Raw genomic sequence first — 20354 nt, 5'->3', positions numbered from 1 at the left:
ACACACCATACCAGTTTAAGAGCATTTATCTTTGGGTGGTAGGCTTATGGTGATTTTACTTTCTCCTTAGCTTTTTATATTTTGAAATCATTTAAAAGTGAACATGGGTTACTTGGACAACAAGAAAAGCAAAAATCACTTCCCTTTGGGGTTAAACAAAAGAAATCTGGTGGTTTATTTTTTAGACTACTCAAAGTCTTATGTATCATTCCGTGTGCACGAGTTCAAAACAGATGGGATAAGCAGGCTTTGTGGTGGGAAGGGATTTTCTCAACCACAATGCAACTGAGTCACAGGAAAAATTAAATCAGGAACAGGGCATGGCCTGCTGTATTTCTAACAAACTGAAAGCTAAAGCAAACTCCCTTTCCCTCAGTTAATAGTCTGGGTCAGGGAAGAACTAGACAGATGATACATTTTGTTTCAAAGCCGAAAGAGACGGGACATTCTGAATAAACGAAGAATAAAATAAAATGAAAATAAAAAGAATGAGAACCAAGATAAGTACACTAGCCAAATAATCCCAAGGAGGGAGTTTACAGCTTGAGACCAGGCTACTGTGAAATCTTACTGGGATTCTAGCCACTGGGTCAGGGCATGGTGATTTTAAGATCGCCTAGTTTCCAACTGTGACTATGTATTAACTCAATCTGCCTAACCATTTTTCAGATCATTCAAACATTAATAAAATGCCTGCTGTCTACCAGGCCCTGGACAGGCAGATGATTGTAAAGGTGACATAGCAGTCCCTGCTATCAGTAGAGGCAAACAAAATACCGAGAAATGCTTTATAAATGCTGCAGTGAGCTCACAGCTGGGGCCAAGAAGGCACGAAGAAGGGCTGGATGGAGAAGAAGGTGAAGATCTGGTGAGAACGATTCAAGGTGGTGACGCTGGGTCCTTGAAAGTGAATGGACCTTATCCTGCAGAGAAGGGGTGAAACTGAGGGGGCTGAATGGACTGTCCCAGCACAAACAGAGCATGGAGACTTGGAAGAGCCCTGGAATGAAGGCACTCACTGGTAGGTAGGAGGGGCGTTTGGGTGCAGAAGAATGAAGAAGGGGCCGGTTCATGTTCCTTCACATGCCATGCACATAACCGCCCTCCTAGGGTCAACTTGGGATTGAAATGAAGCTCCCTAGGGTGAGAGCTAAAGTCTTCTCTAGCTTCCTCTTTATCAGAATCTCAGAAGAACGTGCTCTGTAAGCTGTCAGGTAAGAGGCTTGTCAGAAACTGAAGTGGTGACCTGAACAGGCAAGCAGAAAGCCCCATCCAAACTTCCGCACCATTTCTTGAGTGGATTACGAGGAAGCTTGCAAGTCTGGTCACTTGTCTTTTCCTGACTTTTAAACTATCGAGAGCACTTTAACTTCAGAATAAGTTGCATCCCTGGCTACCTTGGGAGTCTATCCCTTGAATGTTTAAAAGGAAAAAAATCCCTTCACACTGACTCTTAACTATTGGATTAGAAGCCATTTATCACCTAGTGGGAGCCTGCTTTCAATGCTATATACGTTTATATTGTTTTAAAGAATAATTTAAGCTAATTTAAACATAAATAGATGCACATGACATTAAAAACTTAACTAAGCTCAGAGAACTTAAAAATGGCTAATTTCCAGGTGGTCACCTCAGTGTCTCTAAATATACTTATGCAGTTATTTCTTGATTTAGCCATTTTAGTTATCATAATAGTCTTCAAAGATACCTCAGCCCCCATTAGTCACAGCGCTACTTTTAGATAAATAAAAAGCAAGTACAAGGGGCCGGGGATTTAGCTCAGTGGTTCTGCTGCCTGCCTGCCTCGCAAGCGGAAGGACCCAAATTCAATCCCCGGTACCAAAAAAAAAAAAAAAAAAGCAAGTACTGTATATCATGACTATATACACTGTTCACCAGAGTTAAATAATATTGCGATTGTATTTCCCTTCTCGGAAAGCTTATTTCCTTGATGTTCCCAATTCCCGTCACCACACCCTCCAACCTTTTATCAATTCTCCATCTTATCAGCTATTCTATCCAGGCCCTACTTTTCCTCCTGCTAAAATCCCCTGACTTTTAGACCCTGGATTGATTCTTCTCTGGTCCCACATATGGGTGTCATTTTGCAATCTCTCTTCGTTGTATATACTTGTTGGGAATCTGCGGTGGTAATTTGTGATTTTATTTGACTGCCCAGCTCTGGACCACCCCTCCTATGTTTAGTTTCATCTATTAGTGAAGCCGGAAACACAACCCTCTCTTTTCCAGCTTCCAGGGCACCTGCATCAGGACTGCTACTTTGGCAAGGCCAAGCACACGCTCCTCCTGTGGACTTGCCCCTGTGCAGCAGATCTACACAGCATGCTCCTGATGGCAACTATCAGAGGTACCAGCAGCACAAAGCTGCAGAAGCCAAGAGGTGAGCAGTGTTGCTGAATTTTTTCTGTGGTCTGACACCTGGGCTGTGGTTCTTGTCCCTTATTCCTACCAGTTCTCCAAGCCTGGTCCTCCTGTCTTCCTGACAATCCTGTAAGGTATCCAATATCCTTTCAAATAAATTCCTTTTCTGCACCAATGAGCCAGAGTTGGTTCTTATGCTTACAACAGAGTCAGCTTTCTGATCCCATTATCGATCAACTGCTTTCCTGGAACACTTCCAAACAGTAGTATGGAAGGTAAAAATCTGAGTTCCTATATACTGAAAATGTGCATTATACTCTCATATTTGATAGTATGGCTAAGAACTGAATTCAGGGTTGAACATCAGTTGTCTTCAGAATTGTGAAGGCATTTATTTGCTTCCTTTCCTTCTTGTACTAGGGATTGAACCCCTGGCACTTTACCACCGAGTTACATCCCTACCTTTAAAAAAAAATTTTTTTTGAATTTTAGGTCAAGGTCTTGCTCAATTGATCCTCCTGTCTCAGCCTCCAGAGTGGCTGGGATTATAGGCACGCACCACCACATCTGGCAAGCCATTGTTTTCTTAAATATCTGTGCTGGTGGTGAGAAACATGCAATCAATCTATTCTCATTTTTGTGAAAATATCTTTAAAAAATTTTTGGTGGTGTTAGGGATTGAAGCCAGGGCCTCAGACATGCTAGGCAAGTGCTCTACCATTGGGCTATACCGCAAGCCCTGATTTTTAACCTCCCTGGAAGCTTCTAGGCCTGTTGAATCTTTATTGTAAAATTTTATAACATGTATTCAAGATGTGCATCTTTTCACATTAATGTATGAACAGGAACGTATGGCCCCTGCTATGAAAAACATTTACATTTATTAAAAATAAAATTTATATTTTATTTTGTTTTATATGCTAAGCAAGCTCTCTACCAGTAAGCCATGCTCTTGGCTCAAGAAGTATTTGTATTTTAAGTCATTCTCTCTTATTATCTCTATTTTGTCAGCAATTCCTAGTCTTAGATTGATCTTTGAAGATCTTAAATTTTCCACTTCTTAGTCTTTATTTTTCTTCTACTTTTCTTGTCTTATCTCAAATTCTGTGTCTACTCTTTAGATAACAGCATATTTAATCTTCAGAGCATTTGTTTTGCTCTCTGATCAACCTATTTCTATAACATTCTAGTTTTGTTTCATGAATAAATTATCTTCTAATGACACAGATTCATTCTCTAAAAACTTAAGTTTATTTCCTATTTAAAATATGTTCTCCATAGTCACTTTTAAAAACAACAAAACAAAGCAAACAAAAAAAATAACCCAGGTATGGTGGCACATGCCTGTAATTCCAGCACTCTGAAAGGCTGAGGCAAAAGGATTGTTAAGTTCAAGCACTGCAGAAGGCTCTGGGTTCAATGTACAGTACCACACAAGAAACAAACTTGATCTAATCTCTCCTCAAATGTCTGGTCATGCTTCAAGTCTTCTCATATTAAGAGTTAACCAACCAGGGCCGGGGATTTAGCTCAGTGGCACCACACCTGTTTCACAAGCCCAAGGTCCTGAGTTTGATCCCTTGTACCACAAAAAAAAAAAAAAAAGAGAGAGAGATAACCAGTAACAATGATAGTTGGGAGCTATATGAACATAGCCATGCTTGTCAATTTGTGACCTTTACGGTGAATGGATGAGGCCTAGGATAGTACCCTTCAGTGCCAGAATGGAACCAATTCACTTAATCTGAGGTTTCTCAGAAAGTTACTTGTCTAGAGGGAAAAATACTTAAGATGGTGGATATTTATTCAAAAATGAAGGGTGTGCATATGAAAATGATCAAAAGTATGTTATGTGCATATATGAATCTGCCAAAATGAAATCCATTAATCTATAGAGCCAATAAACAAAAAAGTAGGGGGAAAGAGGATTCACTGCTGAATTCTACCAGAACTTTTTTTTTTTTTTGGTACTGGGGATTGAACTCAGGTCCTTGCGCTTGAGCATACCATTTAAAGTACTAACATTAATAGTCCTCAAACTTTTCCATGGAATTGAAAGGGAAGGAACATGTTCAAATTCATTCAGTGAAGCTAGCACTACTGATACCAAAACTATATAAAGACAATAAAAATAGAAAACTATAGGCCAAGATCCTTGATGAACAGAGATGTAAAAATTCTCAAGATACCTGCAAACAGAATTTAACACATCACTAAAAAAAATCATGATTAAGGGGTGTAAGGATGGTACAACATAAGTAAATCAATAAATGTAATATACCACATAAACAGAATCAAGGATAAAATCATGTGATCATTGTAACAGATGTAGAAAGGGCCTTTTGCAAAATTCAACACTTTCATGATTTAAAAAAAAAAAAAGCCCTGATGAAAATAATGTATAGAAGGATCTTAAACTGATGAAAAGCTATTTATGACAAATCTACTGCCAACATCATATTGAATGGGTAAAAATTGAAAAAATTTTGTCTAAAATTAGGAACAGGACAAAGGTGTCTACTTTCAGTACTCCTATTCAAAACAGTACTCCAAACTTTAGCCAGAGCAATCAGGTAAGAGAAAGAAAGTTCAAAAGGAATATAAATAGGAAAGGAAGAAGTTAAATTATCTCTATTTACAGGTGATAGGATCCTTTACACAGAAGACAAAATAAAAAACAAAAACGAAACACCCCAAAAAAACCTCCATCAGAAGATTCTTAGAACTAAAAACAAATTCAACAGTATGGCAGGATACAAAATCAACACGTAGGGTGAGGGATTTAGCTCAGCAGCAACACGCCTGCCTTGTAAGGGCAAGGTCCTGAATTCGATCCCTGGTACCAAAACAAAACAAAAAAACAAAAAACAAAATCAACACATAAAAAAACTAATAGTGTTTCTGTGTACCAATAATGAGCTTACTGGAAAAAAAAATCAGGAAAACAATTCCATTCACAATAGCTTAAAAAAAATACCCAGGATCAACTTAACAAGGAGGTAAAAGACCTCTCTATAACAAAAACTATACTACTCTAAAGAAAGGGATGGAAGAGGCTATTAGAAAATAGAAAGCTATCCCCTGTTCCTGGATAGGCAGAATTAATATTGTTAAAATGGCCATGTTACCAAAAGCGATATATAGAATTAAGGCAATTCTTGTTAAAACTTCAACAATATTCTGTATAGATCTAGTAAAAAAAAAAAATCCTAAAATTTATATGGAACTAGGAGGCCCAGAATAGACAAAGCAACCCTGAGCAAAAAAGAGCAAAGAGGGAGGCATCATGATTCTGGATTTCAGGTTATACTATGAAGCTGTGTTAACAAAAATAGTATCACGCTGGTACAAACATAAGACATGCAGACAAATGGAACAGAATAGATGACACAGAAATGACACCATGCACCTTCAGCCACCCGATTTTTGACAAAGGGGCCAAAAACATGCTGAAGAAGTGATAGCCTCTTTAACAAATGATGCTCGGAAAACTGGTTATTTATGTGCAGAAGAATGAGACTAGACCAATATACTTCATCCTGCACTAAAATTAAATCAAAATGGATCAAAGACTAGACATAAAAACAGGAGCACTGAAACTTCTGAAAGATAACCTCAGGGAAATACTTGAAGCCATAGGCACAAGCAAGGACTTCCTGAACAGAATTCCAGTAGCACAAAGAATAATACAAAGAACCAACAAATTAAATTACATCGAACTAAAAAAACTTCTGCACAGCAAAGGAAACAATCAGAATGAAGAGACAACCTGCAGAATGGGGAAACATTTTTTGCCAAAACCCCCCCACAAAACCCCCCCAAAAAACACCAAACCCCCAAACCAAAATTTTTTGGTAGGTATTCTGATAGAGGGCTGATAACTAGTATAAAGAACTCAAAAAAATTAATCTACTCCAATGACACAATCAAAAAAGGGCAAATGAACTGAACAGACAATTCTCAAAAGTATAAATGGCCAATTAATATATGGAAAAATGTTCACCATCTTTAGTCATTAGAAAAATGCAAATCAAAACAAATCTGAGATTCCATTTTACTCCAAGTATGTCATCAAGAACACAAAAAATAAATGCTGGTGAGGATGTGGAGGGAAAGGAGCTCTTCTACATGAGTGGGAATATAAACTAGTGCAACCACTATAAAAATCTGTATGGAGATTCTTCAGAAAAGTAAAACTAGAAATTCCGTTTGACACCGTTGTACCTCTCCTGGGGATATTCCTGAAAGAGTGAAAGACATAATACTACAGTGATACATGCGTGCCTTCAATAGCTAAAAGAGTAGATTTTCACCAACAGGCAAATAAGAAAATACTGATATATACACAATAGAATTTTATTCAGCCATAAAGAAGAAATAAATCATGTCATTTACAGGAAAATGGATGGGTCTTGAGACCATAATGTTAAATGAAATAAGTCAGACACAGAAAGTAGAATATCACATGGTTTCTTTGATGAGAAACCAAAAATATAAAGAATAAAGTAAAGAAGAGATGGGAGGAAATAGGAAGGCAGACTTTCTGGAGACGGGGAAGGGGACTAAGGAAAGGGGGAGTGTGGGAGAGTAAAAGAATTGAAAATAATCAAAATATATGCATGTACCAATTCCCTGAAGTGAAAACTATTATATACTGCAAACATACAATACAAAAAGTTCCCTTCAAAGTTCACATGTTTAGAAGTAGGGCTTTTGGAAGTTGATTAGTCTATGGACCACTAACCTCACATGGATGAACCCACTGATGAGTTCATTGCTGAATGCACTGTTAGGAGGTGGGCCTGGCTGGAGGAAGTCGGTCACTGGGGCTATGCCTTTGAAAGGTATCCTTGTCCCCAGCCACTTCTTCTCTGTGTGGTTCTTTTTGCTTCCCAGCTGCCACGGACAGAGCGGCTTTCCTCTACCATGCTCTTTCATCATGATGTTTTTACCCAGAGATGGTGGACCATGGACTAAAACTTCTAAAACCATGAGCCAAATTAAACTCTTCATTTGCCATAGTGACAGAAAGGTGACTAATCCAAGGACCTTTACTTGAGTCCCCCTTTCACACTTGGTTTTATATCATACCAGAGCCTCCATGACTCTCCAAAGCAGACCAACTGACATCTTTAGCTATAGCTCCCTCTGGTCTATCTCACTGCTAACTCCATCCATTCTTGGTATTCTAGAAATCTGTGAAATTATCTTTTCCACCAAGGCCCCACTCTTATTTTCAATAATTAAAAAAAAGACTATTCTTTTCATAGCATTTCTAGGGATAGGAGATAATAAGTACGATAATCTGCCTCTACCTACCAAGGCCCCACTATGTGTAAGGCACTGTGCTAGGCACTATAATATCAATAAGTAAACTCTTGTATTAGAGGCAATGGTTTCTTTTGCCTGAAATAATTGCTGAAACACTAATGTCTTTCCTACGTAAGTCTTTACCCCACTAACTGAATATTGATCTGAAAAGGCATAAACATCCTAAAACCAGTTTCAGGTTAATTCTGTATCTACGGAAAATTAAAAGTAAATGGATAAGTAGCTTAAGAGCAGGACCTGATTAATAAATTAAATAGACCTAATGCTACCCGGAGGAAGTCAGGGCAAATGAATATTTTTGATAATGAGAAATACTGTAAAGACCCTGTGTATCTGTGAGTCATAGCTATCTCTACATCAGAGTGACGTGGAATCTAAAATGCCCCTTACAATGCTAAAGGTTCATTGTCTTATCTGAAGCCCACATTTTATATGCTTTTACATCAGGGAAAACCATGTAATTAAACTGTTAAACTTATGAGGGTTTAAAATCTGCTCATATTATTAGACTTTTACTGTGTTGTTTCTTCAAAATTACTGCTAACCTTAAATATTGCCCATGAAATGGAATCTGAGAATTCTTCTCTTCAGACATCTACATTTCCAATTTAAAGGCAGGCAAAAGTATTTAAAGTATACCCTGTGAAAGGCAGTTTGAAGCTCACTCTCCAGTTCTGCTGCTCACATTTCTCCTGTGATGGTGATGTACCAGACTCTCCCACTGTAGCACTAATATTGAGGGTTTCTCTCCTTTCTGAGTCCTAATTTTTGGTTTTAAGATGTTTACCTTGTTTTTTCACAAGTGGGATGAGACAGGAGTTGGCAAACATTTTCTGTAAAGGGCAAAGTAGTGACTCTCTTATGCTGCCTGAGCCATACAGGTAGCTCTGTTGTAGTTACTAACTCTGCCTCGCTAGCCAGAGAACAGCCACAGGGAGGATGGAAGTGATGGGCTGGGCTGTGTTCCAATAAAACTTTATTTACAAAATGGGCAATGGGGCAGATTTGGTCTATGGACCAGTTTATGGGCTCTTGGGACAAACTCCTCCTGGAATTTACTTATGTTTTTATGAAAGGATAGCTATACTGCTTATGCTAAATTCCAAAACTTTCTGATGTGGGAAAGCCAATCATCTTTTCAGGGAATGAAATTACAAGTCTTTGTAGTAGTACTTAAGTCTTTTATTTGAGGACTAGGAACATGTACTAAAAATAAAAGCAATTTTGAGCTATCCATGTGAACAGTTGGACCTAATCCCACGAGTAGAAAAGAATGAAGATACTCCTTTTTATGTCCTCAGACACTCACAGCTAGAATGACAGTTTTTAGGTACAATGAAAAGCTATAAACAGTTTCTTACTATGGGTTTGACAGATCTATTTTAAAGTAGTTGTTCAACTGCTTCATTACTAGCACCAAAACATCTCTCAGAAAACTTTTTTCCCATTGAGCTGTTGCTGACACATCAAGATAACACCTGGGTCTAAACCAGTACGGTTCACAGTGGCACCCTTCAAAATGCAGTTGCCAAAATGGCACGGAGCACAGAGCTAGCTCATTCAATCTCACCAAGTGGGCACATGCTTAATTAACAGTCAGGCTCCAAACGACTTGGTCCTGATGGCCAGTGTCTTGAACGATCCGCTGTGCAGGAGCATGATAGATGGACTCCAGGAAGTAAGAATGCTTTGTAGAATTAACCCTAAGAATTAACTGGGGGAATCCCCCTTCACGTACAAAACTGTTGTTTTAAGAAAATACAAAAGGTAGGAAGTTGATATCTGCATTCATTACACCATTTCGGAGACATCTAATGCACAAATGACGAGAAGGCCAAAAGGTGCTGTGTTGTCTTCCTGCTTTCTCAACTCACACTCGGCAACAAACTCATTCCTGTATTTGGGGTTGGGAGATTCCAGGCTGAGGCACAGTAAGGAGCAAGTTACGAGGGGCCAGTAAGCTAGGCGAGGTGCCACACAGTGCCCATAATCCCAGCACTCTGGAAGGCTGAAGCAGGAAGACTGCAAGTTCAATCCCAGTCAGATAACTTGTGCCCTGTCCCTAAAAAAAACTTTTTAAAGGGCAAAGGGGAAAGGCCCTGGGTTCTGCTCCCATTAGTGTCAAAAAGAAAAAAGAGCTGAATCTGGGGAGGTTAGCAGCTAGAATTCAGACAAAGCACCAGCGAAAAGACAGCTGTTCAGCCTGAAGATCTCCAAAAGGTTCCTCCTGAGCATTCAGCAGAGTACCGAGCCCAGAGTGCAGGTATCTGAGGAAACTTCATAAGCCTGGGAAAAACAAATACCTGACACATAGCGACCACAAGTGGTGCTCAGAGCTCCCCTGCAGGGCCAGGAGCTGTGCTCCTCTTACCAACCAGACTAAAAACCCCTTGTAACTCATGAGGCAACACACATGGGTGTTGCCTCACTGGCAAGGCAAACTTAGCCCTAGAATAAATATGGCTATGGTCCCATCTAACAAAGCAAGACCTGAAGAATCACACTGTTTCTAAGAAAGCTAACTGCATCTCAGATAATGAATATTTACAGAAATACAAAATGTTCAGGAACCAACAATGACTAGTGTTGAATATGGTTATAAAAATATGACCCATATTCAGGAGAAAAGTCAACCAATTGACACCAGTCCAGAAACACAATGTCAGACTCAACATAGGAAAAAGTTAAAGTATCTATATTCCATATTTAAAAAAATTAAGTAGATGCAAAAATGACATAAACCTACAGATTCGAGAAGTTCAATTAACCCAAAATCCAACATAAAAACATGATGTGATCAAATTGCTCAAAACCACTGTTAAAGGAAAAAAAAAATTTAAAGGGTGAAAAAATGACATATTACAAATACAGAAACAAAAAACAATAGTATATTTATCATGTGTAACAATGAAGTCAGAAGATAGGGGAGCAACTGCTTGGCAAGTAATGAAGAAAAACAATCATGTCAAACCTGAATTCCATACCTAGCAAAAATATCATCCAAAATCCAAACGCAAAGTGGAGACATTCATTGTGTTCAAAAACTTAAAAATCCTCATCAGTAAGATCTAACTAGAGGCAATGTTAAGGGAAGCTCTTCAGCAGAAGGAAATGATTCGGATGGAAATATGCATCTACACAAAGGAATGAAGAGCATCAGAAATGGTATCTACACAAGTAAATATGTAAGCCTTTTCCTTCTTGTATTTAAATCTCCTTAATAATAATGCAAAAGCCAGGAGTGGAGACATGGAAGCAGATATTAAGAAATATGCACAGAGGTATGCACAAAGATGTTTATTATAGCATTATACAGAGGGAAGTTAAAAACCACCTAAATGACTGTTGCTTGTTAATAAGGGAACAGTTACATAAACCACTGTGTATTACACTCTCATATTATAGAATATTACGAAGATGCAGTGTTCTATGTCTAAAGTATGTCTTTGCTTCACTTAACAAAGAAACAAAAGAAGGATGAAAACTGTGTATATAGTGTGGCTTCCCGGAGAGGTTGTGATGAAAGAAACAGAAGTCAAGTGAAGACCAGCAGGGCTGGAAGATGCCCCAGGCAGATGGAATCAGAACAGAATTCAGTGAATGAATGATGGGTAAGAGGAAGGAGAGGAACGGGATGTTAGGACTGCTGAACATTTCTACATTATCAGGTCTCCACCTCGCTAAAGTTAGGTGATCCCAAATTTTCAGAGGGAAACTAAAATGTGCCCAATGGTTGTGTTCATTCCTATTGATTATTTCAGTTAGGGAAAAGTAGATCCTCTAACAAATCTTTATGATGAAAACTTCTTTGTATTTTAAAAAAAAATCAGTGTAGACATGTCAATTCTCAAATACATGGACTATTCATGAGCGTAATTCATGTAATGTTGGTCACAGGAGATATGGCTCTTCTTCCCACTGAAGCTCTTCCTGGCTATGTCTCTAAGGAGCAAACAACTGTGGACAATTTTGCACAGATCCCCTTTCATGACTCTTCCAAAAGGTAAATACAGGCCTAAACAAACTGGAGGTGGCAGAATCATCCTGAAACACCCAGACCAGGAGAGAGAATGGACGATCCTCCATTATTCAAATTGTTTATCCCAATGACTTCCAGAGAAACATCCTGGAACCATTTCTGGGGAACAAAATGTGAAATACACTACCCACACACAGAAAAGCCACAGTTTAACCCCTCTGTCATGACAGTTTCACCAACAAAACTATCTAGTTTGGAGAAATCTCCTAGTGCTTAGAGAACAGAACTGAGCTTTTGGGAAGGGAGTAAAGTTCCATGAAGACAGGTACTAGTGCTAAGATAAGAATTCAACTTTCTTACAAGCAGCACCAAACAAGGAATAGATACATCTCCAAGGTGCACTAGCGAGCCCCATTAGGCAGCCATTTTCCACAGAATGAGGCAATGCCAACCTGGCCGAGGAGGAGGCAGAGCAGGAGCCATGCCAGGCCCAGGGCTGCTTAGGGTACCACTTCTGGGAGGAACTGCCTGACCAGGACTTCAAGGCCCCTCAGACTGGGGACACAAAGTAGGATCTTATCTTTTATCGATCTGCTGGGCAAAACAATTGGGTCATCAAGTTAGAAAAAGCACAGTTCTCTGGAAGGAGTAAAATTCTTCCATTTGCATTCTCTAATTTTATGACTCCTTGGGGCCTGACACATGAATTGGACTTTAACTTCCTCTTAGACTCATGTGGGCAAACATTTTGATAGAGATTATGATTCAGAAGCCTCTCACTTATCCATGAAAAGTCCAGAACCAGGTCTTTGTTAGTTTTTTCCTTCACAATGAGCCACGTTACCTTTGAGATTCGCAAGAAAAAATCTGACAGAAGGGCCTCAGGCTATGATTACTAAGGAACACATATGAAAAATCATGTTCATTTTTCAAATGCTCATAAAAGGATATTGAAAGTATACTAGGAAAAGACATTATGGAAAAAACATGGGCTGGAATAGTGGTGATCCCACAGCTCTGAAAATATATAAACTTGCCAATATGAAGCCAATTAACATGTATAGAAAGAAAAATGTTTTTTGAATGAGTTTGAAAAAAAAATGCTATTGTGTAGAAATGGGAGAATATTAACCTTTACTAATGATAAAATCAATAACAAACTACAAAGTTTATCAAAGGCTCTTGTTCTATTCAGCAACTCCATGATTGCAGGAAAAATAATTTATTTGAACAAGAATGGGGCACAGTTTTTTTGAGATGGAGTCTCACTATGTAGCCCAGGCTGGCCTCAAACTCATGGCAATCCTCCTGCCTCAGCCTTCTGAGTGCTGGGATTACAGGTGTGCACCACCACGCCCAGCAGTAGTGAAGACTGAACCTAGTGCCTTCACCCTAAGACACAACCCTCCCACCCAGCCTTTATTTTTCACTTTTGAGAGTTTCCCTAAGTTGCTCAGGGTGAACTTGAACTTGTGATCTTCCTACCTCATCCTCCCGGAATGCTGAGATTATAGGCATGTGCCACCATGCCTGGCTTTGAATTTGAATTTAGCTCATGTGGAGTGAATGAAACTAGGGTGTAATAAGTAGTGGCAGGTGTAGCCACTGACAGTCTGTATCCTTTTAAGAAAGATTTCCTAACCCATTTATTTATCTCTTCATTTTCTCTACACTACACATCTCACAATAGTTCTAGGCCTAGGCCGTAGACGCTACTCAATAGACACTGGTTCTCTGAGAGACTAAGAGAGCACTAAGAGAGAGAGAACTAAGGATGCAGGAAAGGACTATGAATCTGACAACTGAGAGAACAGTTCCTCCCCGGCTACACTTACTTCTGGGGGGCATGGAGGAGAAGCAGTCTTCACTGCTGAGCCCTGTCTGCATCAGATCCTCTTTTACTCCTGTGGTTCACAGGTGCAAAGCCCACCTGTGGGCCAGGTGAGTTCACAGACCTCACCCAAAGGTGGGCTGACCCCAAGTGAGCTCCCGAGAACTCCGCATGAGCACCCACCTGAGAATTCATCTGCGGTGTCCTTTTACCAGGGTTAACTTTCTGCGACGAATCCTTATAAACACAAAAAGACTATTAAATACTTTTCTGTGTGATAAAACTTCATGATCTTTACAAATCAGTCAAGATTTGCAGATCTGACAGCATTATAAATTAAGATTACCTAATTTTTAAAAAGCCTAGTAGTTTTATTAGACATATGGTTAATGATCTTGTAATGACTTAGGTCCTTTTTCCAACTAGTGGACTGTTAATTTTTAAAACAGAACTATTTCTATTAGTATTTGCACATTGCATCGCTCACTAAAATATGTGTGTGTAGGCAGTCACTTCATACAAAGCAAGGGAGGCAGGACTATTTGAATTATATTCCAATTTAGGAGAGTCCTGTATGACAATGTTCTCAGAGTGGTTTATAAAGGTGAATAAAACAAGAAACAGCAAGAACAGTATGCTAGTTCTATTGTATTAATGTATAAATTGTCAGTTTGCAAAACATAACTTTTTTTTTAAACTGGAAGAATGGCAAGAAATTTTGGCCAAGTTATAATCCTCTCTGGGCCTCAGTTTCTTCATTTGCACAAAGTGAAAGGAGACTAGAACATTCCCTGGAATGCCTGACAGAGTGCATGAAGCCTCACACAGTGATGAAGTTCACGAGTTTACTTCACTTTGCTCCCTTTCGCTTCCCATCTCTGATCAAGACTGACTAGGACTTGGCAAACACTGAATTCACCAGAAACTTTTACCAGATCTCAGTTAAGAACACAAAGTAGGGAAAATATATCTCAAAAGTCATCAAAGATTCTTAAGGAAAACTTAAAAGAACACCCAAAGTGCTCTGATCTGTGCCTTAAGTTTGCAGCCCAACCTGCAGGTTCTTTCCCCAGCTCCTTCAACTGGGGGAGTTGCCCCGGCTCACTGCTCAAGCTCTTCCCCTGGGTTCCGAAGGGTTTGGTCTTAAAACTGCCTGCAGTTGTAAACGGGATGAGAGACTCTTTCTGTCCCCAACCCATTACCACACTGAGTGGTAATGACTAAATGGCACCCTTGTCGAAGCACTTGGGACAGACACCCTTGGACCAGGACCAGCGCAAAGAACGTCCACTTTACGGCGGGCAAGCTGGTGCCCTGCCTGCAGGCGAAACAGACGTTTAGAAAAGCCTTGTACTTCATTCTCATCTTCTCTTTCAGCCAACCATCCATGACTTGCTACAGGGAAAACCGGGCAACAGGGTCAATAAAATAAAACCATGGATTTCTATGCAGGGTTGTCAACTGCTACAGTGGACAGGGCAGCATCTCAAAGGTCAAAGGGCAGGAAAAGATCGGGAAAGGCCACAGCTGTCCCAGGAACTGTTAAAGATAGCAGAGGCTTGCGCAGGGCAAAGTCTCCAAAAAGGGTTAGAATCAATCTGCTAATTACACCAAAAGGGAGCCAAATAGGAAAGGCCAGTCCTGACTTCCTTGGTACAGGCAGCCACTGGCATTTTATCACTTTGCTTGCAGCCAACAAAACCAATCAGCAAGACTATTACAATGAAAGAGAGAAGCTGCAGACAGAAACACACACTCCAGCATGGGTTCTTCCAAACATGAGAAGGCCATCCAAAATGGAGAGCATTTAAATTTCAAGCAAGCTGTTAAACTACAATTTTCTTGTTCTGATTGTACTGGCATTTAGGTTCACTTTCTCGCACATGATAATTTGGTCCCTTTTATAAATAACCCAAATTACTTTCAAACAAATGCATAAAGTCCTGATTTCAAACTTGGATACACACTGGAAATTAATGGAATATTAAAAAAAAAAAAATCCTGGTTCCTGGGTCCCACCCATGGCATGGATTTAGTTTTATGGATATTGCCCGGGGTAGCAGGATTTCTCAAAGCTCCCCAGGGGCCTGGAGTGTCTTGAAAAGCTTCAGCACTACTGTGGTTGGGAATGAGGCTCAGAGGTGACTGACCTGTATGGGAACCCAGCCTCACCCTGTCATACAGAAAGTCTCAATTTGGTGTGACCAACAGACATCCCAGGTAAATATGTGCTCCGTTCTGGTATCAAATTATTTTTAAAGGCAGGAGTGTAAGGGATGAGAAGAAACAATGATGCTTTTGTAGGAGTAAGACAAGTCTGAAGTGCCACAAAACTTCCTAGCATATTACAGGAACCAGTTTTGCTGGTTTTTAATTATAAGACAAAGGGAAGCACTGACCCAGAGAGCAAAATTTTGGATGTAGTAGGTACTAGTCCAAAGCTCTAGCGACTGTGACTTCTGGAAAAAACCCCAGCAAAGCTTCCTACTCAAGAATACCAGTGTCAAAATATAGACACTGTCATTTCCTGTTGGTCTACATTTTCGTGTAAGAGGCTCAGGACCCATCCCACCTACCCAGAAGGCAGACCCGTGGGGTTGCGATCTGCCATTACACAATTAAGCAGGAGTTTTAAGGCCACTGCTCTCAAGCTGGAGCATGCTCAGAAGCGCCAGGAATTAAGATTCACACTGCTGCGCCCTTCACTTGGAGTCTCTGGTTCTCTAGTTTGAGGATGAGAGTTTGTGTTTCCAATGAATTCTCAGTGGACCTGGATCATCCTGGTCCAGAGACCTCACAGAACCGCGTTTGAAAGGCTCCTTGAATAACATGAAATGATTTTATCCAGCTTCAGGCTTTGTAATAAACAATTACTTTGAGTGAAATAAGATACTGTCTTAAGGTATATCTTAGGGTTTCTGCTCAAAGGCACAATTTTATCATTCCCCTGGGGAGGAACACACAGATAGGCTCCATCAACTTCATTCGTTCCTGAATAAACAATATGTTTGGAGGAGAGAGTGTAAGAGCTCACTTAAATTAAAAAGGATACAAATGTTCTTTTTCAAAAAATGTTTTACAAGAGTATTCACTGCAACTTTGTAATAATAGAAGACTAAAAGTATCAAAGGATTTGTTCACAGGAGATGGGTTTAGTCATTCCTGCCACAGTTCTAAAGTGGAATACCATACAGTCTTAAAAAGCATAGAGAGCTCTCTAGGCGGCGACCTGCAAAACTCACTATGTTGCTCAACATAAAAGCAAGCTACAAAATAACATCTAGTTGTCATATTTTCTAAGGAAAGAGGGAAATGAAATTATTTTTGAAATTTTGAATATGTATAAACAATGGAAGAATGACAAGAACCTAATGGAAATGGGGATCTGTAGAAGGTGCAGGAGGGCTGGGTGAGCAAGACTTTTTAAATAAAAATTTATGTATTTTTTAATAAAAGTTCCTTTGTAATATTTGTCAAAATCGAACTATGGAACTATATTTTTAAAAAGTAAAGTTCAGTGGATATGAACAGTTTTTCCTTTACATGTACTTTTTCAGTAAAACAGAGTTTAAAAACACCAAAACCCCCTCAAAACTAAGCAAATAGGAATCAAGTCATAGGGTAGGGCCAGGCCAAAGTCACTGACATCCAGAGGCCAGAAATCAGATGTCACACAAAGTCCACTCTACAGACAAAGGCTTTTTAGAACAGCAATTACTAAAGCAGGTCTGCGAAGATGAAAGAAGCCAGGCTTTTAGTTTTACTGGATCATTCAATTGCTATAAATAATCTCTCCCAATTAAGCCAATGAATTTACATTTCTTTGCAGCCCATGCTTTTAAGTGAAGCTCAGGCGTCCTCCACAGAATGTTTTTCACTACCTGGAAGCTCCCCCCAGCTTTGTTTTAATAAATAATCAACACAAGCATCTAATTAGAAACTTCAGAAATAGAAAAGATCTCAGATCAGAAAAGAAATAGGATCCAACCCCTTTTCCTCCACAATTCAAGCCTGCCTTTAGCTATTTCAAAATGAGGAAAGATACTGTGTAGGACACAACTCGTGGAGCATACAAGTTAGTCACAGTACCCAAGGTTTTTTAGTATCTCCTTGTCTAAAGCCATGCCCACTTTTATATATTCTCCATAATACCGTATTTTAAATGTGTCCCCTGATTCAGACTGCTAAGTGTATGTACATGAAATAAAGACATACACATGTAACTTACTCTAGCACACCATAGTGAGATTGTCTTCATGCAACAGGGCAGGAAAACAGGTCAGCCAGCCTCTCTTGAACAGATGCCCAATGCAGGAGCTTGGCAGAGGATACGGAGCAGCAGTAGCAGCAGCAGCAGCAGCAGCAAGGAACATGCCGTCTGCACCAGCACTTCTCAGAGAGCTGATCAGTATTTCTCTGGAGATGTTTCTAAGCTATGCATCAGGTAAACCAAAGCAAAAAGAGCCCACTACAAACTAGCTTCACCATCCCTTGGTCGGCTTCTAAAACCACCTTAAAACCACCTGAAAGTGCCCGGACAAGGGGAAAACCTTTCACAGGAAACTTCAAGGAGGAAATGGGAGCAAAAAAGCCTGTCCACATGTCACCAGGAAGTGCTGAAGAGACATAGGACACAGTGTCAAGAATCGCCAGTGTTAAGTCCTAACTGGCTCTAACTTTCTGTGTGACTTGGAGCAAGTCACTTCTCCGCTCAGGGCTTCCACTGTTTTGTCACCAAATGAGGTGGTGGTAGGTACGTGGAATGGCACACAGGTCTTTTCCAGCAGTCTGAACTACTTAGCTCCAGGCTGCTTGATTCCAAAAGCTTACTGTCACTCAAAAACCCAATCTACTGGCAGGAATAAATTATGGTGATGACTGTCAGTGATTGTTTATAATGAATGAATGTGTTGTAACCCAGCTCATGGACACAATGACCTCATGGCTCAATCCCTGCAATGTCTGATTCCTGATTGTACAGCAGTCTCTGTACAAGATGACATAAGAGAAAAATAAATTCTCTACTGCAGCCTGGCCCTTATCCTTGGAGCTGGATCAGCAGAAATCAGTCATTTCAGGGTGAGGTGGGGGTAGAATTCCAAGGTTGTTGGGGGTCTCAGTCTGGTGCAGTCATGAACTGCCTTCAAAACAGCTCAAGGTTAAAGGTCCAAGCACAACAAGCAGGGGCTTGGGGTTTTGACTATGTTCCCATACTGAGGGACAGGGAGGAAGTGGCCTGATAAAAAGCAAAATGGTCACTTTGGGAGGCTGAAGCAGAAGGGCCTAAAGTTCAAGCCCAATCTGAGTAACTTAGTGAGACTATGTCTTAAAATTAAAAAAAGTTTTGGGATGTAGCTCAGTGCAAAGGTCCTGGGTTCAATACCCCGTATCAAAAAAAAAAAAAAAAAAAGATTTATGGGCTCTATCTGTATCTGTCTGTATTCACTCCCTCTCCCTCATAATGCAGGATGCCTAGCTCATTTGCTCCCTGGGCAAGAAATCTTCCAAGAGAGGCAGTGCCCTTTCCCCATCTGTCACAGCTGCAGCACCCCAAGGACTGGCTGAGCACACTAGGACAATGTGGAGGTTCTTCCCTCTCCTAGGCTCTGAGGACCCATTTCCGTTCTGTGACAAGCCACGGGCTGATATGTTCATCAAACTTGTTACACTGCCATCCTGCTAATACCCAAGAAAAACAATTTTAAAAACAAGCACCTCTGGGTCTAAGGTGGGTGCACCAAGATGGAGAAAATAGGTGGTGTTTCATACAGCTGCTTTTTGTTAAGATGTACCTGTTTTTACTTTTGACTTCTTAGCTTCCCTCTCAGTATTAAGCTATCCCATCAAACATAATACAGGGGAGCCAGGCGTGGTGGAGCACACTTGTAAATCCCAGAATTCTGGGAAGCTGAGTCAGGAGAATCAAAATTCAAGTCCTGCCTGGTCAATCAACTTAGAAAGAGCCTGTCTCAAAAAATAAAAAGGTCCAAAGAAGTAGGTCATGCAAAGGCTCTGAGTTCAACCCTTGGTACTGCAAAGCAAAAATAACAGTGTGTATTACAAATCTCACTTTTGGCTTCCTAGTTGGAAGCAGGTATTTTACTTCAGGGTTAGCAATGATTCCATCACCACTGCATGTATCAAGCAGGTACTCCTGACCCTTCAAGGGTAAGCCCCTACATTTTGGTGAAGTAATTTCATGAAAACAACTACAGTTGATACATATTAATCTAATATGTGCTAAACCGCACCATTTCATCTTTCTTAAAATTCTAAGTCATAGACGAGAAACTTAAAGTCAGCCTGAAAGTGGCAAAGTAGAGGCTTGAATCCAAGATATATATATATTTTAGAGACTTGAATCCAAGACATATATATATATATATATATATATTTTTTTTTTTGGTGGTACTAGGGATTAAACCCAGGACCTTTACACGGAGCTACATCCCCAGCACTCTTTCATTTACTTTGAGACAGAATCTTGTTAGGTTACTAAATTGCCCAGGCTACCTTCAATTTTTCAATCCTCCTGCCTCAGCCTCCTTAAATACCATGATTACAGCTTAGTTAAACTCAAGACTTTCTAATACCTGAATTTTAACTACTGTGTTATAAGTGCCTCCAAGAGTGAGAAAGCAAATTCTCTGGTTGTAAGGAGACACTGATCGCAAGATGTATCACAGTCTCATTAGCAAATGTAGGGGATCCAAGGCTGATTTGTATGTAAAAAGAGAAAAATATGTATCTTAGGAAGTGGGGAAAATACACAACCATGTATTCAACCAACAGGACTGAAAATACCTGAGAAAGAAAATGGCATCTATTCAA

General features: G+C 39.9%; 1 protein-coding gene and 1 long non-coding RNA gene across 8 annotated transcripts in view; one reads left to right on the top strand and one right to left on the bottom strand.

Moving 5' to 3' along the window:
• E2f3 (E2F transcription factor 3) overlaps window positions 1–20354 on the bottom strand; it is an 84090-nt gene that overhangs the window by 19318 nt on the left and 44418 nt on the right. For 3 of the 7 annotated variants that reach the window (XM_087181812.1, XM_087181814.1, XM_087181813.1), the window contains one exon: window positions 13707–13760. The exons of the other annotated variants lie outside the window; for them this stretch is intronic. In XM_087181812.1, the coding sequence (XP_087037938.1) occupies window positions 13707–13760 (54 nt within the window). The remainder of the gene's footprint in view (window positions 1–13706; window positions 13761–20354) is intronic. 7 annotated transcript variants of the gene reach the window in all.
• The window catches only part of LOC147826223 (uncharacterized), a 38111-nt gene continuing 18362 nt past the window's right edge, over window positions 606–20354 (top strand). Inside the window, exons 1-2 of the long non-coding RNA XR_015439345.1 lie at window positions 606–1021; window positions 2251–2401. This is a non-coding gene — a long non-coding RNA (uncharacterized LOC147826223). The remainder of the gene's footprint in view (window positions 1022–2250; window positions 2402–20354) is intronic.

This window comes from Heterocephalus glaber, unplaced genomic scaffold, assembly GCF_053883595.1.
Source record: "Heterocephalus glaber isolate CG9 unplaced genomic scaffold, H.glaber_assembly_v1.0 deba00001472, whole genome shotgun sequence".
Classification (NCBI taxonomy): Eukaryota; Metazoa; Chordata; class Mammalia; order Rodentia; family Bathyergidae; genus Heterocephalus; species Heterocephalus glaber.
Note: the sequence above shows the minus strand (reverse complement) of the source record. Positions and strands in the feature narration are given on the sequence as shown.